The 20,370-nt window shown below is 47.4% G+C and overlaps 1 protein-coding gene across 3 annotated transcripts in view; it reads right to left on the bottom strand.

Annotated features, from left to right (window-relative positions):
- Window positions 1-4,583: 4,583 nt before the first annotated feature.
- The window catches only part of cbsa (cystathionine beta-synthase a), a 48,321-nt gene continuing 32,534 nt past the window's right edge, over window positions 4,584-20,370 (bottom strand). For 2 of the 3 annotated variants that reach the window (XM_086007348.1, XM_086007346.1), the window contains 2 exons: window positions 9,967-10,051; window positions 4,584-5,273 (listed from right to left, as the gene is read on the bottom strand). In XM_086007348.1, the coding sequence (XP_085863474.1) occupies window positions 5,167-5,273; window positions 9,967-10,051 (192 nt within the window). In that variant the 3' untranslated portion in view covers window positions 4,584-5,166. Of the gene's footprint in view, window positions 5,274-9,966; window positions 10,052-11,139; window positions 11,201-20,370 lie in introns of those variants that run through there. The other variant, XM_086007347.1, reaches the window with a different exon arrangement.

Below are 20,370 nucleotides of genomic sequence, written 5' to 3' on the forward strand. Positions count from 1 at the left end.
ATGTATTAATTCTTTACATGCTAGCCATTGCTTGTCTACCATCATACCTTTTAATGTAGTTTCCCAATCTACCTTAGCCTCCTTGCCCCTCATACCTATGTAGTTTACTTTGTTTAGATTTAAGACCCTAGTTTTGGATTTAACTAAATCACTTTCAAACTCAATATAAAATGCTATCATATTATGGTCACTCTTCCCTAAAGGCCCCTTTACTACAAGGTTATTAATTAACCCTTTCTCATTGCACAATACTACATCTAAAATAGCCTGTTCCCTAGTTGGTTCCTCAACATTCTGATCTAGAAAATATCTTGCATGCATTCCATGAATTGGTCCTCCACACTATTACTGCAAATTTGGTTTGCCCAGTCTAACTGTATTACCCTTGTTACATGCGCCTCTAATTTCCTGATTTATACTCTGCCCTACATTACAATTACTGTTTGAGGGCCTATAAACGACTCACACCAATGTTTTCTGCCCCTTGCTTTTTCTTAGCTCCACCCAATCGGATTCTACTTGATTTTCCAGGCTACGGTCCTTTCTCTCGACTGCCTTTATCCCATCCTTTATTATCAGGGCTCCCCTCCTCCTTTTCCATTTTGCCTATCTCTTCTAAAAGTTAAGTATCCTGGAATATTTAGTTCCCAACCTTGGCCACATTGCAACCACGTCTCGGTAATGGCTATTAGATCAAACCTGCTAAATTCTATCTCCGCTATTAATTCATCTATTTTGTTGCGAATGCTTCACGTATTCAGATACCGTGCCTTTAGCTTTGAATTATTTCTCTTTTTCCCTGATGTCACATTAGTCACTGATGCCCTATTATCTTTGTTACTCTCTCTGTCCCTTCCTGACCCACTCTGCTTATTTTTACCCAAAACTCTACTCTGCTCTAGAGCCTTGACATTTCTCTTGCTGCTTTTAAATTTACTCTTTCCTGAATGCTTCCCCCCCCCCCCCCCCCTTCATTAGTTTAAAGCCCTGTCTACTGCCCTAGTTATTTGGTTCGCCAGGACACTGGTCCCAGCCCAGTTTAAGTGGAGCCCGTCCTAATGGAACAGCGCCCTCTTTCCCCAGTACTGGTGCCAGTGCCCATGAACCGAAACCCCTTCCTCCCACACCACTCTTTCAGCCACACATTTAAACCTCTCATCTGTTTGTCCCTCTGCCAATTTGCGTGTGGCTCAGGTAACAATCCAGAGATTATTACCTTTGAGGTTCTGCTTTTTAATTTGGATCCTAGCTCCTCAAACTCCCTCAGTAGAACCTCATTCCTAGTTCTACCTATGTCGTTGGTTCCTACGTGGACCACGACAACTGGATCCTCCCCCTCCCACTCTTAAGTTCTTCTCCAGCCGCAACGCCCACATGCTGCCGTTGCGGCACACCACCTGCACTGCCATCCCTATACCACCTTGTTTCATTTAATTAAATTTGTAATTAGGTAACTTAGTTTACAGTGTAGTTTCAATTTGAATTTGAACATTGACTGGGAACTGACTTTCGGGTGTATGAGGAATCGAAAAGCATTGGATATAACAGGGCTTCTGGTATGCAGAATCGTGGAAACCTTCCCAAAACATTAGGCGAAACACTGGAATCCCGTGTAAAAAAATTGGACAAAAAGCAAAATATTGCTAATGCTGGCAATCACTTGTGCCCTTTAACCCTTTCCTGATCCCCACCCTTGCACTTTACAGGTCATTCTACATCTTTCTGTGATTGATTTTGATTTTTTTTCTTATCTCCCTTTCCCTTGTTCTGTTCATCCGTAAAATCTTTCAGTTCAGAGGAAGGGTTTATATGTCAATTGTCTCCTGCTATCGTGACGGAGGCTGCTCACCTGCTCAGTGTCTGCCGTTTCTGGTTTTAGTAAGACTGGAATCTGACTTATTCAGTCACTAAATCAGTAGCCTTGAGCATAAAGGAGAGATTGTCAGGGTTATGAGAAACGAGCAGGGGAGTGGGACTAATTGAATGTCTCTTTCAAAGAGCCGGCACAGGCACGATCGCTGAGGATAGTTTCCGCATGTGTCTCCATGCTGTGAAATGCCTGCACTCGATTATAGGTACTGCACAGAATCTGCCTCCATCTGTTAAATCCAGGGATTAGTAATGCTGACATTGACTCAGTGTCTGAGACAGAAAGGTCGATCCTTACTGTACAGTGGGCAGTATAACTTTTAGCCTTCACCATCATAGCATCCACTTTGGAATACCTGGAGTCCATGAATGCAATCTGCATATTCAATCAGTGCCTGTGGAATCTTCCGTTCTCATTCTCCCTCAGACTCTCTGCCCCCTCCCTCCCTCCTCCAGATGCTCTGACCCCTCCCTCCCCCACTCCCTCCGACACTGCCCTCTCCCTCCCTCCCTCCCTTCCCAGACTCAGCCCCCCCTTCCCAAGACACTCTGCCCCTCCCTCCGACTCGCTACTCACTCCCTCCCCCTCTTCCCACTCCCTCCGACACTCCCTCTGACACTCTGCCCTCCCTCCCTTCCCAAGACACTCTGCCCCTCCCTCCGACTCGCTACTCACTCCCTCCCTCCCCCTCTTCCCACTCCCCCTCTTCCCACTCCCTCCGACACTGCCCTCTCCCTCCCTTCCCAAGACACTCTGCCCCTCCCTCCGACTTGCTACTCACTCCCTCCCTCTCCCAGACTCTCTGCACCCTCCCTCCCTCCCCCGACGCTCTGCCCCCTCTCTCCCCAGACTGCGCTAGCCTTGGGACAGTCAATCTGTCCGGTGCTCCCACTGGTACTCACCATCCCTGGTGGCAGAAGTGTGTTTTTATGAATTGTGCTCGAGTTGGGGAATTTCCTTTGGATAAAATAGTATTTTTGTATGGAGGCAATTGTATTTACTATAAAGATTTGAAAAATTTATTAAAAGGAACAATTCAGCGTTGAGTTTCCTTGCATGTATTAGCTTCGCTGAGCCAGCGCGAGGATTTTGTACATTTCCGCTGTGCTCGGCCGAACCAAGACTTCGCATCTTTAGCTGTGACATCGCATTTTATTCTGGTCTCTTTTGCAACAAAAAATTATATAAAAATAATAAAATCTTTAACTTTTGAAATAAATCTGGAAACACTGTTAATTTTATCAGAATGTGTAAAAGGTGGAAGATGAGGAGCTGATGTTTGTGGTCTTTGGTGAAGATTGATGGTGCTGAGCCTGTGATGGATGTCCCTCAACCTATAGGTTTGTTGTTCCTCTCTCACATGGACATTCACTGGTTTTCGACGGGCCCTGTGACCATATCCCTAATCGATGCCAGCATTTCCCTGCTACTGACGTCAGGCTAACTGGTCTGTAGTTCCCTGTTTTCTCTCCTTCCTTTCTTGAACAGCAGGGTTACATTTTCTACCTTCCAATCCATGAAGACCATTCCTGAATCTAGGGAATTCTGAAAGATCCAAACCAATACATCCACTCTCTCTGTAGCCACCTCTTAAAACCATAGGATGTAGGCCATCAGATCCAGGAGATATGCTGGCTTTTAGTCCCATTAATTTCTCCAGTATTTTTTCTTTACTATTAGTTTAAGTTGCTCACTCATTAGGTCATTGGTTCCCCACCATTTTGTCCTTTGTGTCTATGAAATCAGATATAAAATATTTGTTTAACATCTCTGCCATTTCCTTATTCCCCATTATAATTTCTACTGTCTGTCTCTAAGGAATTCTGCTCTCTTCCTTTTTACATTCTTGTAGAAGCTCTTACAATCTGTTTTTATATTTCTTGCTAGTTCACGCATTCTATTTCCTCCCTCTTTATAAATTTTTCAATCATCCTTTGCTGATTGTTAAATAGCTCCCAATCTTCAGGCTTATTACTCTTCAACATTATAAACCTCTTTTAATCTGTTTTTATGGGATGTGGGTGTCGCTGGCAAGGCCAGCATTTATTGCCCATCCCTAATCTCATACTATGCTAACTTCTCTAGTTAGCCATAATTGTACCACTGTTCCGCTGGTGTTTTTATTCTTCAAGGGAATGTATATTCATTGAGAATTATAAATTACGTCTTCAAATATTTGCCATTGCTTATCTACCATCATATCTTTTAATCTAATTCCCAATCTTCCTGAGCGAGCTCACCCATTATACCTCCATAACTGGCTTAGTTTAAATTTAAGACCTTAGTTTCAGACTTATCACTCTCAGAATTTCATATTGAGCCTATCATTATGATCACTCTTCCCCAGAGGATCCTTCACTACAAGGTTATTAACTAACCATGTCTCATTGCACAATACAAGATCTAAAATAGTCTGTTCCCGAGTAGGTTGCTCAACATATTGTTCTAGAAAACTGTCTCAAATGCATTCCATGAATTCTTCCTCCAAACTACCTTTACCAATGGATGGTGCAAATCAGATCCTGGAGTGTTTAACCAGAGATAGAATGCAAGTCCCTGGTGTCCAGTGTATCAGTTTCCACCCCCAGTCCAGGCTGTGCACCCCCGCTCCCCTGGCCGCAATCTGTACAGTGCCCCCACCCCAACCCGTGCAGTGCAGTGCCCCCTCCATAGCCGATTGGGACTGAGAGACATTGAGAAAACACAGGGCAGAGAAGTTGAAATATTCCTTTATTAAATCACAGCTTGTTACATTTCAGTTTTGAATGTCAGATTTTAAAAGCCCATAGAAATCAGTTAATTAATGTCTCACTCTGCCTGATTGTACAGAATTCCCCATCATTCACTGAAAGGATTGTGCTGATATACCAGGTGCTTCACAGAATGTCATCAATGCTTTTAACGGGAAGCTAGGTAAGTACATGAGGGAGAAAGGAATCGAAGGATATGCTGATAGGGTGAGATAGAGGAGGCTGGTGTGGAGCAAACACCGGCACGGACCGGTTGGGCCGAATGACCTGTTTCTACGCCGTGCACTCGATGCAGTTCGACGATTAGTAAAAACACGCGGACGCTCACATTTAAACAGAGAACATTCTGGAATTCAAATGAAAAGAGAGTCTTCCGAGAGTTGTCAGGAGTCGATGAGAGACGCAACACGGACCGGCGATTAGCCTCCAAAACACAGCAATTTAACTGGGTCCAGAATACCAGCCCCCTGGAGCGGGTAAATGAGACGGGGAGTGTTGCTGCTCCACGCAACGTGCGTCACTCGGCCCCAAGCAGCTGGCGCCCCCTCACTGCGAGCAACCGGTCTCCTTTCGAGTGATGAAATTGAGCAGATCGATCGCCGTGACAACGCCAATAACCGACTGCTTCTTACGGCAAACATCATTAGCCAGGGCTGGAAACAAAGCAGGTTAGACCATCAGATAGGAGGAAAGAGAGCGCCCCGGGGAGGGAGGGGGGACCAGAGAGAGGGGGGAGGGGAGAGAGAGACGGGGGGGGGGGGGGGGGGGGGAGGGAGAGGGATGACTCACCAGGGGAAGGCAGCAGCAGCCAACTTCCTGGCACTGGGGGTGCTCCTGCTGCCCAGGAAGGGGGGAAAAAGAGTGGGAGAGCAATAGTGGTAGGGGATTCTATAGTAAGGGGAACAGATAGGCGTTTCTGTGGCCGTAGACGTGAATCCAGGATGGTTTGTTGCCTCCCTGGTGCCAGGGTCAAGGATGTCACTGAGCGGCTGCAGGGCATTCCGGACGGGGAGGGTGAACAGCCAGTGGTCGTGGTCCACATTGGTACCAACGACATAGGTAAAAAGAGGGATGAGGTCCTGCAGCAAGAATTTAGGGAGCTAGGTGAAGGATTAAAGAGCAGGACCTCAAAGGTTGTAATCTCTGGATTACTCCCGGTGCCACGTGCTAGTGAGTATAGGAATGGGAAGATAGAACAGATGAATGCGTGGCTAAAGGGATGGTGCAGGGGGGAGGGCTTTAGTTTCCTGGATCACTGGGTCTGCTTCTGGGAAAGGTGGGACTTGTACAAGTCGGACGGTTTACACCTGAACCAGAGGGGAACCAATATCCTTGCGGGGAGGTTTGCTAGCACTGCTGGGGGGGGGGGGTTTAAACTAACTTGGCAGGGGGATGGGGTACAGAGTGGAGCTATAGCAGGGGGTGATTTACAGCCAAATACAGAGGAAAAAACAAAAGGGAATATGGCAGGGCTGGAAGGCATTTATTTTAATGCAAGGAGTCTTGCAAATAAGGTGGATGAACTGAAGTTGTTGTTGAACACATGGGAGTACGATATTGTTGCTATCACGGAGACATGGTTGAGGGAGGGTCAGGACTGGCAGCTCAATATTCCGGGGTATAGAATCTTCAGGCGAGACAGAGGGGGGTGTAAAAGGGGAGGGGGTGTTGCAATATTAATTAAGGAGTCAATTACTGCTGTAAGGAGGGATGATATATTAGCGGGTTCCTCTAATGAGGCCATATGGGTAGAACTTAAAAACAAAAAGGGGGCAGGCACTTTGCTGGGAGTGTACTATAGGCCCCCAAACAGTCAGGGGGAGATAGAGGAACAGATATGTAGGCAAATCTCAGAAAAGTGTGAAAATAATAGGGTAATAATAGTGGGGGATTTCAACTTCCCCAATATTAATTGGGATAGTCAGAGTGTGAAAGGTTTAGGAGGGTGCAGAATTCTTAAAGTGCATCCAGGAGAGCTTTTTGAGCCAACATGTAGAAAGTCCTACAAGAGAGGGGGCGATACTGGACCTAATTCTGGGGAATGTAGCCGGGCAAGTGGTGGAAGTGTCAGTAGGAGAGCATTTTGGCGACAGTGACCATAATTCGGTGAGATTTAAGGTGGTCATGGAAAAAGACAAAGACGGCCCGGAAATAAGGGTTCTAAATTGGGGGAAGGCCGATTTTAATATGATAAGGCAGGATCTGGCCAAAGTGGACTGGGAGCAGCTACTTATAGGAAAATCCACATCAAAACAGTGGGAGACTTTCAGAAGGGAAATAGAGAGAATACAACGCCAACATGTTCCTGTAAAGGTCAAGGGGGGGGACCAACAAGCAAAGGGAACCTTGGATGACAAGGGATATACAAAAATGCATTAGAAATAAAAGGGGGGCTTTTGACAGTTACAAAAGACTAAAGATGGAAAAAGCCCTGGAGGAGTATAAAAAGTGCAGGGGCATACTTAAAAAAGAAATTAGGAGGGAGAGGAGGGGCCATGAAATAACACTGGCGAGCAAAATAAAGGAAAATCCTAAGATGTTTTATAAGTATATTAGGGGCAAGAGGATAACCAGGGAAAGGGTAGGGCCCATTAGGGACCAAGGTGGCAATCTGTGTGTAGAGCCAGATGATGTAGGCGGGATTTTAAATGAATTTTTTGCATCTGTGTTCACTATGGAGAGACGATGCAGACATAGAAATCGGGCAAGGGGACTGTGACATACTTGAACATATTAGCATCGAGAGGGAGGAGGTGCTAGCGGTTTTAGCAGGTCAAAAAGTGGATAAATCCCCAGGCCCGGACGAGATGTATCCCAGGCTGCTGTGGGAGGCAAAGGAGGAGATTGCAGGGGCTCTGACACAAATTTTCAGAACCTCTCTGGCCACAGGGGATGTACCAGAGGACTGGAGAACAGCTAATGTAGTACCATTATACAAGAAGGGTAGCAGGGATAAACCAGGGAATTACAGGCCAGTGAGCCTAACATCTGTGGTAGGGAAATTATTGGAAAAAATTCTGAGGGACAAAATTAGTCTCCACTTGGAGAGGCAAGGATTAATCGGGGATAGTCAGCATAGCTTTGTCAAGGGTAAATCATGTCTGACAAATCTGATTGAATTTTTCGAGGGGGTGACTAGGGGGGTGGATGAGGGAAATGCTGTGGATGTGGTTTACATGGACTTCAGTAAAGCTTTTGACAAAGTCCCGCATAGGAGACTGGTCAAGAAGGTAAGAGCCCATGGGATCCAGGGTGCCTTGGCGCGTTGGATCCTAAACTGGCCGAGTGGCAGGAGGCAGAGGGTGATGGTCGAAGGTTGTTTTTGTGACTGGAAGCCTGTGTCCAGTGGGGTACCTCAGGGATCGGTGCTGGGTCCCTTGTTGTTTGTGATCTACATAAATGATTTGGATGAGAATGTAAAAGGTATGATCAGTAAGTTCGCAGATGACACGAAAATTGGTGGGGTGGTAAATTGCGAGGAGGAAAGCCTCAGGCTACAGGACGATATAAACGGGTTGGTCAGATGGGCGGAAAAGTGGCAAATGGAATTTAACCCTGAAAAGTGCGAGGTGATGCATTTTGGACGGACAAATAAGGCAAGGGAATACACAATGAGTGGTAGGACCCTAGGAAGTACAGAGGGTCAGAGGGACCTTGGTGTACATGTACATAGATCCCTGAAGGCAGCGGAACAGGTAGATAAGGTGGTTAAAAAGGCATATGGGATACTTGCCTTCATTAGCCGAGGCATAGAATATAAGAGCAGGGAGGTTATGATGGAGCTGTACAAAACGCTGGCGAGGCCACAGCTGGAGTACTGTGTGCAGTTCTGGTCGCCTCACTATAGGAAGGATGTGATTGCTTTGGAGAGGGTGCAGAGAAGATTCACCAGGATGTTACCTGGGATGGAGCGCCTCAGCTATGAAGAAAGACTAAACAGGCTGGGGTTGTTTTCCTTGGAGCAAAGGCGGCTGAGGGGGGACCTGATTGAGGTGTACAAAATGATGAGGGGCATAGATAGGGTAGATTAAGAGGAACTTTTCCCCTTAGTAGGGGGGTCAATAACAAGGGGGCATAGATTCAGGGTAAGGGGCAGGAGATTTAGAGGGGATTTGAGGAGGAACTTTTTCACCCAGAGGGTGGTTGGAGTATGGAACTCACTGCCTGAAAGGGTGGCAGAGGCAGGAACCCTCACAACATTCAAGAAGCATTTGGATGAGCACTTGAAATGCCATTGCATACAAGGCTATGGACCAAATGCTGGAAAATGGGATTAAACTGGACAGGGATGGATGGGCGGCGCAGACACGATGGGCCGAAGGGCCTCTTTCTGTGCTGTAAAACTCTATGACTCTATGAGGGGGAGGGAGGGGGGGGGGGGGGAAGGGGGAGGAGAGGGGGGGGGGGAAAGAGAGGGAGCGGGGGAAGAGAGAGGGAGCGGGGGAAGAGAGGGAGGGAGGGAGGGGGGGGGGAAGAGGAGAAGAAGGGGGAGAGGAGAGAGAGGGGGGGGGAAAGAAGAGGGGGGGGAGAAGAGAGGGGGGGGGAAGAGAGGGGGGGGGAAGAGAGGGGGGGGGAAGAGAGGGGAGGGGGGGAAGAGAGGGGAGGGGGGGAAGAGAGGGGGGAGAAAAGGGAGGGGGGAGAAAAGGGAGGGGGAAGATAGGGAGGGGGAAGATAGGGAGGGGGAAGAGAGGGGGGGAGAAGAGCGGGGGGGGAAGAGAGCGGGAAGAGAGGGGGGGGAGGGGGGGGAAAGAGGGGGGGAGGGGAAGGGGGGGGGGAAGAGAGGGGGGAAAGAGAGGGGGGGAAGAGAGTGAGGGGGGAAGGAGAGGGGGGGGGAAGAGAGGGGGGGGAAGAGAGGGGGGGGAAGAGAGGGGGGGGAAGGGGGGAAGAGAGAGGGGGGGAAGGGGGGGAAGAGAGGGGGGGGAGGAAGAGAGAGGGGGAGGAAGAGAGAGAGGGAGGGAGGGAGGAGAGAAGGGGGGGAAGAGGGAGGGAGGAGAGAAGGGGGGGAAAGAGAGAGGGAGGGAGGGGGGGAGAGAGGGGAAGAGGAGGGGGGGAGAGAGGGGAAGAGGGAGGGGGGGAGAGAGGGGAAGAGGGAGGGGGGGGAGGGGGGGGGGGAAGAGAGAGGGAAGAGAGAGAGAGGGGGAGAGAGAGAGAGAGAGAGAGAGAGAGACCCACCTCCCCACACACACTATTTTGACGGTGAGGTTGTGTAAAACAGGAGATAATTCCGTGCGATCCAGTCCCATTTCCCACTGACTCAGAGTGAAGCAATAATGCGTTTGAGATATTTATCACTGGGACTTAGGCATTTGCTGCATTTTGTCGGGGGGTTTGATTGAAAATACTCACGCAGGTCCTGCTCATTCATCATCAAAGCGAAAGCGTTGGTCTCCAGGATAGCAGACAGCTTTCCCAGCTCATCACTGCCCTTAACCTGAGCACCAAATTACAGGAGTTAAACATGAGCATCTGGAGAATCAAACAACCCAAAAACACAACTCCCCCAGTCAGAGGGCAGGGAATTCAACAACCGATGGCAATGAACCAGAGTGAGTGATGAGTGTGTGTCAGAGACATCAGGCTCAATGGACTGCTGACTCGTCACTCTCCTCTAACCACACACCTCACTGGCCATCAAAGAAAGGCCACGATCTGAACTTCCCACAGAGATTCAGTTATCTCCACATTTTATTTCATTTGGCAGAGGTTAAAGGAGTGAAATTCACATCACACTTTAATCCCCCCAACACAAACTGTCTCTTAGACATACCACATCTCAAACCTAGGAGTGTTTGATACACATGGAACAGTATAGAGGGAGCTTTACTCTGTATCCAACCCATGCTGTACCTGCCCTGGGAGTGTTTGATGGCACAGTGTAGAGGGAGCTTTACTCTGTATCTAACCCGTGCTGTACCTGCCCTGGGAGTGTTTGATGGGACAGTGTAGAGGGAGCTTTACTCTGTATCTAACCCGTGCTGTACCTGCCCTGGGAGTGTTTGATGGGACAGTGTAGAGGGAGCTTTACTCTGTATCTAACCCATGCTGTACCTGCCCTGGGAGTGTTTGATGGGGACAGTGTAGAGGGAGCTTTACTCTGTATCTAACCCGTGCTGTACCTGCCCTGGGAGTGTTTGATGGGACAGTGTAGAGGGAGCTTTACTCTGTATCTAACCCGTGCTGTACCTGCTCTGGGAGTGTTTGATGGGACAGTGTAGAGGGAGCTTTACTCTGTATCTAACCCGTGCTGTACCTGCTCTGGGAGTGTTTGATGGGACAGTGTAGAGGGAGCTTTACTCTGTATCTAACCCGTGCTGTACCTGCCCTGGGAGTGTGTGATGGGACAGTGTAGAGGGAGCTTTACTCTGTATCTAACCCGTGCTGTACCTGCCCTGGGAGTGTTTGATGGGACAGTGTAGAGGGAGCTTTACTCTGTATCTAACCCGTGCTGTACCTGCCCCATCCCCCGCCACTCATTCCCAGTAAACAATGCCCAGCCCCCACCCTGTGGATCATTCCTACCGATGGGAAGAGCTGTCTGATTGTTCAGCATGTCCAGCACCAGATCTCGCAAGGTTGCCACCTAATAACAAAGAACCACCCAGAATGATGACACGAAACTCGGAAATGTAGTAATCACCATGAGGGTAGTAACAGACTTCAGGAGGACATAGACAGACTGGTGAAATGGGCAGACACGTGGCAGATGAAATTTAATGCAGAGAAGTGTGAAGTGATGCATTTGGAAGGATGAATGAGGAGAGGCAATATAAACAAAATAGTACAATTTTAAAGGGGGTGCAGGAACAGAGACACCTTGTAAATTGGGTGAGGCTCCTAGAATATAAAAGTAAACAGTTCTGCAGAGCACAGAGCGGTCTGCACAGAGCGGGATTAAACGCAGCGCAGTTAAACAGAGTGTTTCATTTGGGAATTTGGAAAGAGTGGGAATTCGGAGAAGAGGGGGAAAGAGTTGCTGCTTTTTGCCTCCACTACTTGTAGTGCTTTGTGTTACAGGTAGATATTTAATTTCAGTACCCATCACTTAATCTAGATCAATTAAGTAGTCAAGAAACTAAACTGTAAACTAAGTTACTTAAATACAAATTTAATTAACTTTAATTAAATAGAACAAGGTCATATAGGGAGGGCAGTGCAGGTGGTGTGCTGCAATTGCAGCATGTGGGAGTTTGTGGAGAGCATTGAGATCCCGGACAATCACGTTTGCAGTAAGTGCCTGCATCTTGAGGAACTTCATCGCACAGTTGTTGAGCTGGAGTCGGAGGTGCAGACATTGCAGGGCATCAGGGATGGGGAGAGTTACCTGGACACTTTGATCCAGGAGGCAGTCACACCCCTTAGGTTAGGTAGTGGTACAGGTCTGGTTAGTGGTCAGGGACAGGAGGGTGCGACTGCAACTCAGGCAGGTAAGGGGACCCCAGGTGCAGTGCTGGAGGAGCCTCAGCCTTTGCCCTTGTCCAACAGGTATGAGGTTCTTGCTGCCTGTGTGGGTGAGGGAAAAGCCTGCAGGATGGATGAGCAAGCTGACCATGGCACCATGGTGCAGGTGGCCATTCAAGTAGGGGGAGTGAAAGGAAATGTAGTTGTGGTAGGGGACAGTATAGTCGGGGGGATAGATACTGTTCTCTGCAGCCGCAACCGGGAGTTCCGAAGGTTGTGTTGCCTGCCCGGTGCCAGGGTTAAAGACATCTCCTCGCGGCTGGAGAAGAACTTGGAGTGGGAGGGGGAGGATCCAGTTATCGTGGTCCACGTAGGAACCAATGACATAGGTACAACTAGGAATGTGGTTCTGCTGAGAGAGTTTGAGGAGTTGGGGTCCAAATTAAAAAGCAGAACATCAAAGGTAATAATCTCTGGATTGTTACCTGAGCTACGCGCCAATTGGCATAGGGACAAACAGATTAGGGGGGAGAAATTCAGTGGCTGCCCGTGAGCGCCTTAAGAGGGTGCTAAGTGGGTCACAAGCCAATTGGCGCCCGGGCGCGGCACTGCCCATGCCTCCCGCTAAATTCCGTGGGACGTTAGTGGTGGCGTTAACCGTTAGCGCTGCGCCGCTGCCGTCATCGGTGTGCGCAGCGCCCCGCTGACGCCCCGGCCGCGATATTCGGCAGCGCCCCAATTTACCGCCGGACGCTATGTCCGACGGGTTCAGGGGGGCCTACCTGCGGCCGGGGAGGCGCAAATTAAAGGCGGGGTGCGGGGCGGCCATTTTTGTTGTTGGCCGCCTGCCAGCACATGCCTGCGCTCCCGTCCCCGGCCTCCTGAACCTCCCCCCGCGGAATGCCGGCTGCGCGCCAAGAGCCCGGCACTTCTCTTTGGTGCCGGGCTCTTTTGCCTCCACTCCCGATCCTCGGGGGCCCAGCTGGGCCCCAGATCGCGCTGCACAAGGCCCCTCCCCTTTAAGAAGGGGAGGAAGGCCTGCAAGACCGCGGCGCGACGTGCCGCAGCGTGTGGCACTGCGGCACGTTGCGCCATGACATTCACTCGCAGCGTCCCAAGAGGGATGCGGGGCGCCTCCAGTAGCGCCACGCTTCCCTTTGGGGCGCAACCACTCAATTTCCGGTGCGGGGGCGCGAATGTTTCCGGGGCGCTACTTTTAGCGCCCTGGCGACCCAAACGGGGCTATACTCCATTTCTCCCCCTAGAGGTTTAAATGTGTGGCTCAAAAAGTCGTGTGGGAGACAGGGATTTAGCTTCATGGGGCACTGGCACCAGTACTGGGGAAAGAGGGCGCTGTTCTGTTGGGACGGGCTCCACTTAAACCAGGCTGGGACCAGTGTCCTGGCAAACCGAATAACTAGGGCAGTAGACAGGGCTTTAAACTAATGAAGGGCGGGGATGCGGGAGGATTCAGGAAAGAGTAAATTTAAAAGCAGCAATAGAAATGTCAAGGCTCTAGAGCAGAGTAGAGTTTTGGGTAAAAATAAGCAGAGTGGGTCAGGAAGGGAGAGAGAGTAACAAAGATAATAGGGCATCAGTGACTAATGTGACATCAGGGAAAAAGAGAAATAAGTCAAAGCTAAAGGCACGATATCTGAATACGCGAAGCATTCACAACAAAATAGATGAATTAATAGCAGAGATAGAATTTAACAGGTTTGATCTAATAGCCATAACAGAGACGTGGTTGCAAAGTGGCCAAGGTTGGGAACTAAATATTCCAGGATACATAACTTTTAGAAGGGATAGGCAAAATGGAAAAGGAGGGGAGCCCTGATAATAATGGATGGGATAAAGACAGTCGAGAGAAAGGATCTTAGCTCCCAAAATCAAGTAGAATCAGTTTGGGTGGAGCTAAGAAACAACAAGGGGCGGAAAACATTGGTGGGAGTTGTTTACAGGCCCCCAAACAGTAGTTGTAATGTAGGGTAGAGTATAAATCAGGAAATTAGAGGCACATGTAACAAGGGTAATACAGTAATCATGGGGGACTTTAATCTACATATAGACTGGGCAAACCAATTTTGCAGTAATAGTGTGGAGGACAAATTCATGGAATGTATACAAGATAGTTTTCTAGATCAGTATGTTGAGGAACCAACTAGGGAACAGGCTATTTTAGATCTGGTATTGTGCAATGAGAAAGGGTTAATTAATAACCTTGTAGTAAAAGGGGCCTTTAGGGAAGAGTGACCATAATATGATAGAATTTTATATCAAGTTTGAAAGTGATTTAGTTAAATCCTAAACTAGGGTCTTAAAACTAAACAAAGCAAACTACGTAGGTATGAGGGGCGAGTTGGCTAAGGTAGATTGGAAAACTACATTAAAAGGTATGACGGTAAAGAAGTAATGGCTAGCATTTAAAGAATTAATACATAATTTACAACAAATATACATTCCTTTAAGGCACAAAATCCCACAGGAAAAGAGATCCAACCGTGGCTAACAAGAGAAGTTAAAGATAGTATTAGATCAAAGGAAGCGGCTTATAATGTTGCCAAAAATAGTAAGCCTGAAGAATGAGGATATTAGAATTCAGCAAAGGAGGACCAATAAATTGATAAAGAAAGGGAAAATACAATGAGAGTAAGCTAGCAAGAGACATAAAAACAGACTGTAAAAGCTTCTATAGGTATGTAAAAAGGAAAAGATTAGCAAAAGTAAATGTGGGTCCCTTACAGGCTGAGACAGGAGAAATTATAATGGGGAATAAGGAAATGGCAGAGAAATTAAACAAATACTTTGTGTCTGTCTTCACGAAAGACGCCACAAAAAACCTCCCGGAAATAGTGGAGAACCAAGGGTCGAGCGAGAATGAGGAACTGAAAGAAATTATTACTAAAAAAAAAAGTACTGGAGAAATTAATGGGACTGAAAGCCAATAAATCCCCTGGACCTGATGGCCTACATCCTAGGGTTTTGAAAGAGTTGGCTATAGAGATAGTGGATGCATTGGTTGTCATTTTCCAAGATTCCATAGATTCTAGAACGGTTCCCGCGGATTGGAAGGTAGCAAATGTAACCCCACTATTTAAGAAAGGAGGGAGAGAAAAAACGGGGAACTACAGACCAGTTAGCTTGACATCAGTAGTAGGGAAAATGCTAAAATCTATTATTAAAGACGTGGTAACAGGGCACTTAGAAAATAATAATAGGATTGGGCAGAGTCAAGGTGGATTTATAAAAGGGAAATCTGTGGTGTATGTGCCTTTAAAAGCAATTGTGGTGTATGTGCCTTTAAGAGCCCCAGGTGTGCGCAATGCCGGTAATTGCCACTTGGGCTATATAAGCCTGTGTATTGTGTATATCCTTTAGAACCCCCCCCAGACTTGCTTAGTAAATACCTATGAACCAACTCCTGTCTTCAGTGTCTTTATCTACACACGGACACTACAGTGGCGACGAAGTGGAAACGGACTTACCTGCAATTCGGCAGCATCTCAAGGACATCGATTCCTCCAGCGTCCAGAAGACTCAAGGAAGTAATAGAAACTGTGGTTTCACCAGCTGGCCAAGCTGGTGGCAGGTACTGCGCTAATCCTTCCTGGGCGTCAGGCTGGGGCTCCAGCGGCGGGCTCTACAGCTGAGACAGGCAGCGAAATCGGAGGCAAGCAATAACGGACTGGGAGGGTGCACTCGGGAGACGGCTGGCGCGGCAAGCAGGTCAGCGTTTAGACCTCCGTCGGGAACGAGTCTCCAACAGTGAATAAACGGAAACCACAGTAAAACAGCGTTGTTATCGGTAGCAGCGGCGGGAAAGCGCAGGAAGCGCCATATCGTTGCTACAGAGAGGAAAAAAAAAGCGCGGGAAGCACCATATCTTTTTTTGAAATGCCTAAGTCTGGCAATATTGATGCTTTTGATAATGAAACAGAGCCTAACTTTGGCAATATTGATGTTTTTGATAACAAGATAGAGGATTGGACCACATATGTAGAAAGAGTGGAGGTGTTTTGCACCGCAAATGGAATAGAAGATGAAAAAAAAGCTTCAGTGCTTCTGGATCTAATGGGCGCAGAAACATACAAGCTGTTACGCAACTTAATCACTCCAGCCGAACCGATGGACAAGAATTTTGAGGAGATTGTTGGTACCCTACACTGCCAATTCGAGGCAGGACTGGCAGATTCTCTGCAAGACAAATTCATCTGCGATCCCCTAAGTGTAGAAACACAAAAAAAGGTATCTTCTGGAAAAGATTTAACACTGGACAAGGCTTTCAGTGCAATAGGAGCGGCAAAGATACAGCAAAGGCCACAGGACTTCGGCACCCATGAAATGACACGGGGTTTCGAAAGATGTTATCGCTGCGGCAGATCCAATCATGACCAGAGGGATTGCTGGTTCAAAGAAAAAGCATGCAGGCGATGCGGAAAGATGGGACACATTCCACGTGTATGCCGATCTGAAAATAAAAAATCCACTAATGGGAAAAGAATCAATAAGGAAAAGCACAGAAAGGTACAAATGATGACGGACAGTAGCTCCAGAGACCAGAAGAGCGATAGCGACTCCGGGAACAAGAGACTAAGCTCTCTCAAATTACATAATGTAATTGCCAATGAAGATTACCAGACCATTTGGGTTACCCTCATAATAGCAGGGTCCCCAGTTAAAATGGAGCTAGATACAGGATCAGCTCTAACCGTAATAAATCGACGAGATTACGAGAGGCTATTTTCGCATATACCTCTAAAAGACACATCCATTATCTTAAAAACATATACGGGGCAGAAAGTATACCCCAAAGGAAAAATAAAGGTGCCTGTGGTATACAACGGCAAAGAAATACAAAAGTTGTATTTATACATTCTACAAGATGGTGGTCCACCGTTGTTGGGACGTGAATGGATAAGGAAGATACGTTTAGACTGGCACTCCATTCAGGCACTGACGGTGACCAGTAAGGAAAAAAAACAATGATGACATCATACCTGAACGATTAAAAGACATCTTGGCCAACGCCAAAGAAGTGTTTCAAGAGAAACTAGGAACCTTGAAAGGCATCACCGCCTCAATAAAAGTGGAAGATGCAGCAATTCCAAAATTTTTTAAGGCAAGACCGGTGCCATACGCAATACGTCCGGCAGTCGAGGCAGAGCTGGAGAATTTGGAAAAGGCAGGCGTATTATCCAAAATAGATTGGAGCGAATGGGCAACACCCATCGTTCCAGTCATGAAAAAAGCATTGAAAAATAACTCTGAGGAACAGAGAAAAATTCGCATCTGTGGGGACTTTAAGGTGACTGTAAACCCGGTCCTTCACACGGTACAGTATCCTCTTCCGAGGATAGAAGATATTTTCGCCTCACTATCCGGAGGAAAACGTTTCACAAAAATTGACTTGGCACAGGCATATCTACAGATGGAGGTTGAGGAGACCTCTAAAAAGTATCTCACAATAAACACACACAAAGGCCTGTACCAGTACAATCGACTGATTTTTGGAGTAGCATCAGCCCCAGCTATCTGGCAAAGAGCTATGGAGCAAGTCCTGCAAGGGATTCCGGGGACTCAGTGTTACCTAGACGACATCCTTATAACAGGAGAAAACGACAACGAGCACCTTGCCAATTTGGAGCAGGTGCTCACTAGGCTGAAAGAACGGGGCCTACGAGCAAATCGCCCCAAGTGCGAATTTTTCCAAAATCAGATATCATATTGTGGCCACATAATTAATAAGGAAGGGTTGCATAAGTCACCTGAAAAAATTGAAGCAGTTATAAAAGCCCCAGCACCTGAAAATGTTTCACAATTGAGGTCATTCCTGGGATTAATAAATTACTATCATAAATTTTTACCGAACTTATCAACTATTCTACACCCTCTTAATGATCTTCTACACACAGGAGTGATTTGGAAATGGAACGAAGACTGTAAACGTGCCTTCCATAAATGTAAAGACTTAATCACATCCGAGAAAGTTTTGGCTCATTACAACCCATCACTACCAATCAGACTGGCGTGCGATGCATCCCCTTACAGCATAGGAGCGGTATTGTCCCATAGATTCCCTGATGGCTCGGAACGGCCGATAGCTTTTGCGTCACGCTCATTGAACTCAGCTGAGCGTAACTATTGCCAGATAGACAGGGAAGCACTCAGCCTGGTATGGGGAGTGAAGAAATTCAACCATTACCTACACGGACAAAAATTTACCTTGCTGACTGACCATCAACCCCTCATCTCCATATTCAACCCTAAGAAAGGTGTCCCCATTATGACGGCACAAAGACTACAGAGGTGGTCCCTTTTTCTAGGGGCACACCAATACAACATTGAATACAAAGGGTCAAAACAGCATGGGAATGCTGACGGTTTATCACACCTGCCGTTGCCAACGATAGAAGAGGCACCTACAGTAGACCCAGTAGAGATATTCCACTCTACCATAGTGGAATGTCTACCGGTGACAAATTCTGCCATTGAAAGGGAGACCAGAAATGACCCTACTCTCTCACGGGTCTACGATTTAACAATGAAGGGATGGCCAGCACATGGCGAACCACTGTTGCCAGCATTCTCGCAAAGAAGAGAACAGCTGTCAGTGTGCCGAGGAACCTTGATGTGTGGATCCAGAGTGGTGATTCCACCCAAACTCCAGGATAAAGTGCTAAAGGAGCTTCACGAGGGGCATCTGGGTGGAGTGAAAATGAAGAACCTAGCTAGGGCGTTTGTATGGTGGCCAGGTATCGATGGAGACATCGAAGACATGACCAAGAGCTGCCTAGGATGCCAGAAGGTCCAAAATGCTCCGCCACAGGCCCCTCTACATCCATGGGAGTGGCCCTCATCTCCCTGGCAAAGGGTGCACATCGACTTTGCTGGTCCATTTATGGACTCAATGTTCTTAATCGCAGTTGATGCACACTCCAAGTGGCTGGAGGTAATAAAGATGTCCTCCACCACCACGGAAAAAACCATCACAGTATTAAGGACCATATTTGCCAGGAATGGGCTGCCGGAACAGATATGTTCTGATAATGGACCGCAATTTGTGTCCGAAGAATTCAGAAAGTTCTTAAAGAACAATGGGGTAAAGCACTACACGTCCGCCCCATACCATCCCGCCACCAATGGATTGGCTGAAAGGTTTGTCCAGACCTTTAAGAAGGCCATAAAGGCCATGGGTAATGAAAACATAAAACTTCAGCACAAGGTGGATAACTTCTTATTTGCATATAGGAATGCAACACATATGGTTACAAACCAAACTCCCGCCATGATGTTCTACAATAGAAACCTAAGATGCCGGCTGGATTTGGTCAAGCCCAACATCCAAAGGGACGTGGAGAACCGGCAGTTTCAGGGCATGAATGAAAGGCCAACTAGGGCCTTCCAGATAGGCCAACCGGTTTTGGCCCGGGACTAGCGTACCGAGAAATGGCAGCCTGGAACTATCTGCACACGACTAGGACCACTGATGTATACCGTGGACATCGGAGAAAGCATAATAAGGCGCCATGCTGACCAAATCATCAAGTCATCCGAAAAGGGACAACCTACACCACCACGCTATACATCTAACGATGAAGTAGAGATACCCATATCTACCTCCGATCCAGTGATACTGGAACCCGATGAACCCGACACTGGCCTTCAAGCCGAATCAGCCTTACCAGAAGAACCTACTACACCACTAGAAACTACTACACCCCCGAGGCGTTATCCGGACCGAGTCAGGAAGCCTCCTGAGAGACTAACTTATAATTAATTAATACAGCAATGTATATTATTTTGCATATAACATGTAATTAATAATTACTTAAAATATGATGTACTAGTTAGCTAGAAGGGGAGGAATTGTGGTGTATGTGCCTTTAAAAGCAATTGTGGTGTATGTGCCTTTAAGAGCCCCAGGTGTGCGCAATGCCGGTAATTGCCACTTGGGCTATATAAGCCTGTGTATTGTGTATATCCTTTGGAACCCCCCCCAGACTTGCTTAGTAAATACCTATGAACCAACTCCTGTCTTCAGTGTCTTTATCTACACACGGACACTACAAAATCGTGTTTGACAAATCTGTTGGGAGTTTTTTGAGGTTGTAACTAGCAGAATAGATAAGGGGGAACTAGTGGATGTGGTGTATTTGGATTTTCAGAAGGCATTCGATAAGGTGCCACACAAGAGGTTATTAAACAAAATGAGGGCTCATGGGATTGGGAGTAATATACTAGCATGGATTGAGGATTAGTTAACGGACAGAAAACAGAGAGTAGGAATAAACAGGTCATTTTCAGGGTTGGCAGGCTGTAACTAGTGGGATACCGCAAGGATCAGTGCTTGGG

Source organism: Somniosus microcephalus, chromosome 14, assembly GCF_052327205.1.
Source record: "Somniosus microcephalus isolate GS21.2 chromosome 14, FLI_Smic_1.0, whole genome shotgun sequence".
In the NCBI taxonomy this organism is placed as follows: Eukaryota; Metazoa; Chordata; class Chondrichthyes; order Squaliformes; family Somniosidae; genus Somniosus; species Somniosus microcephalus.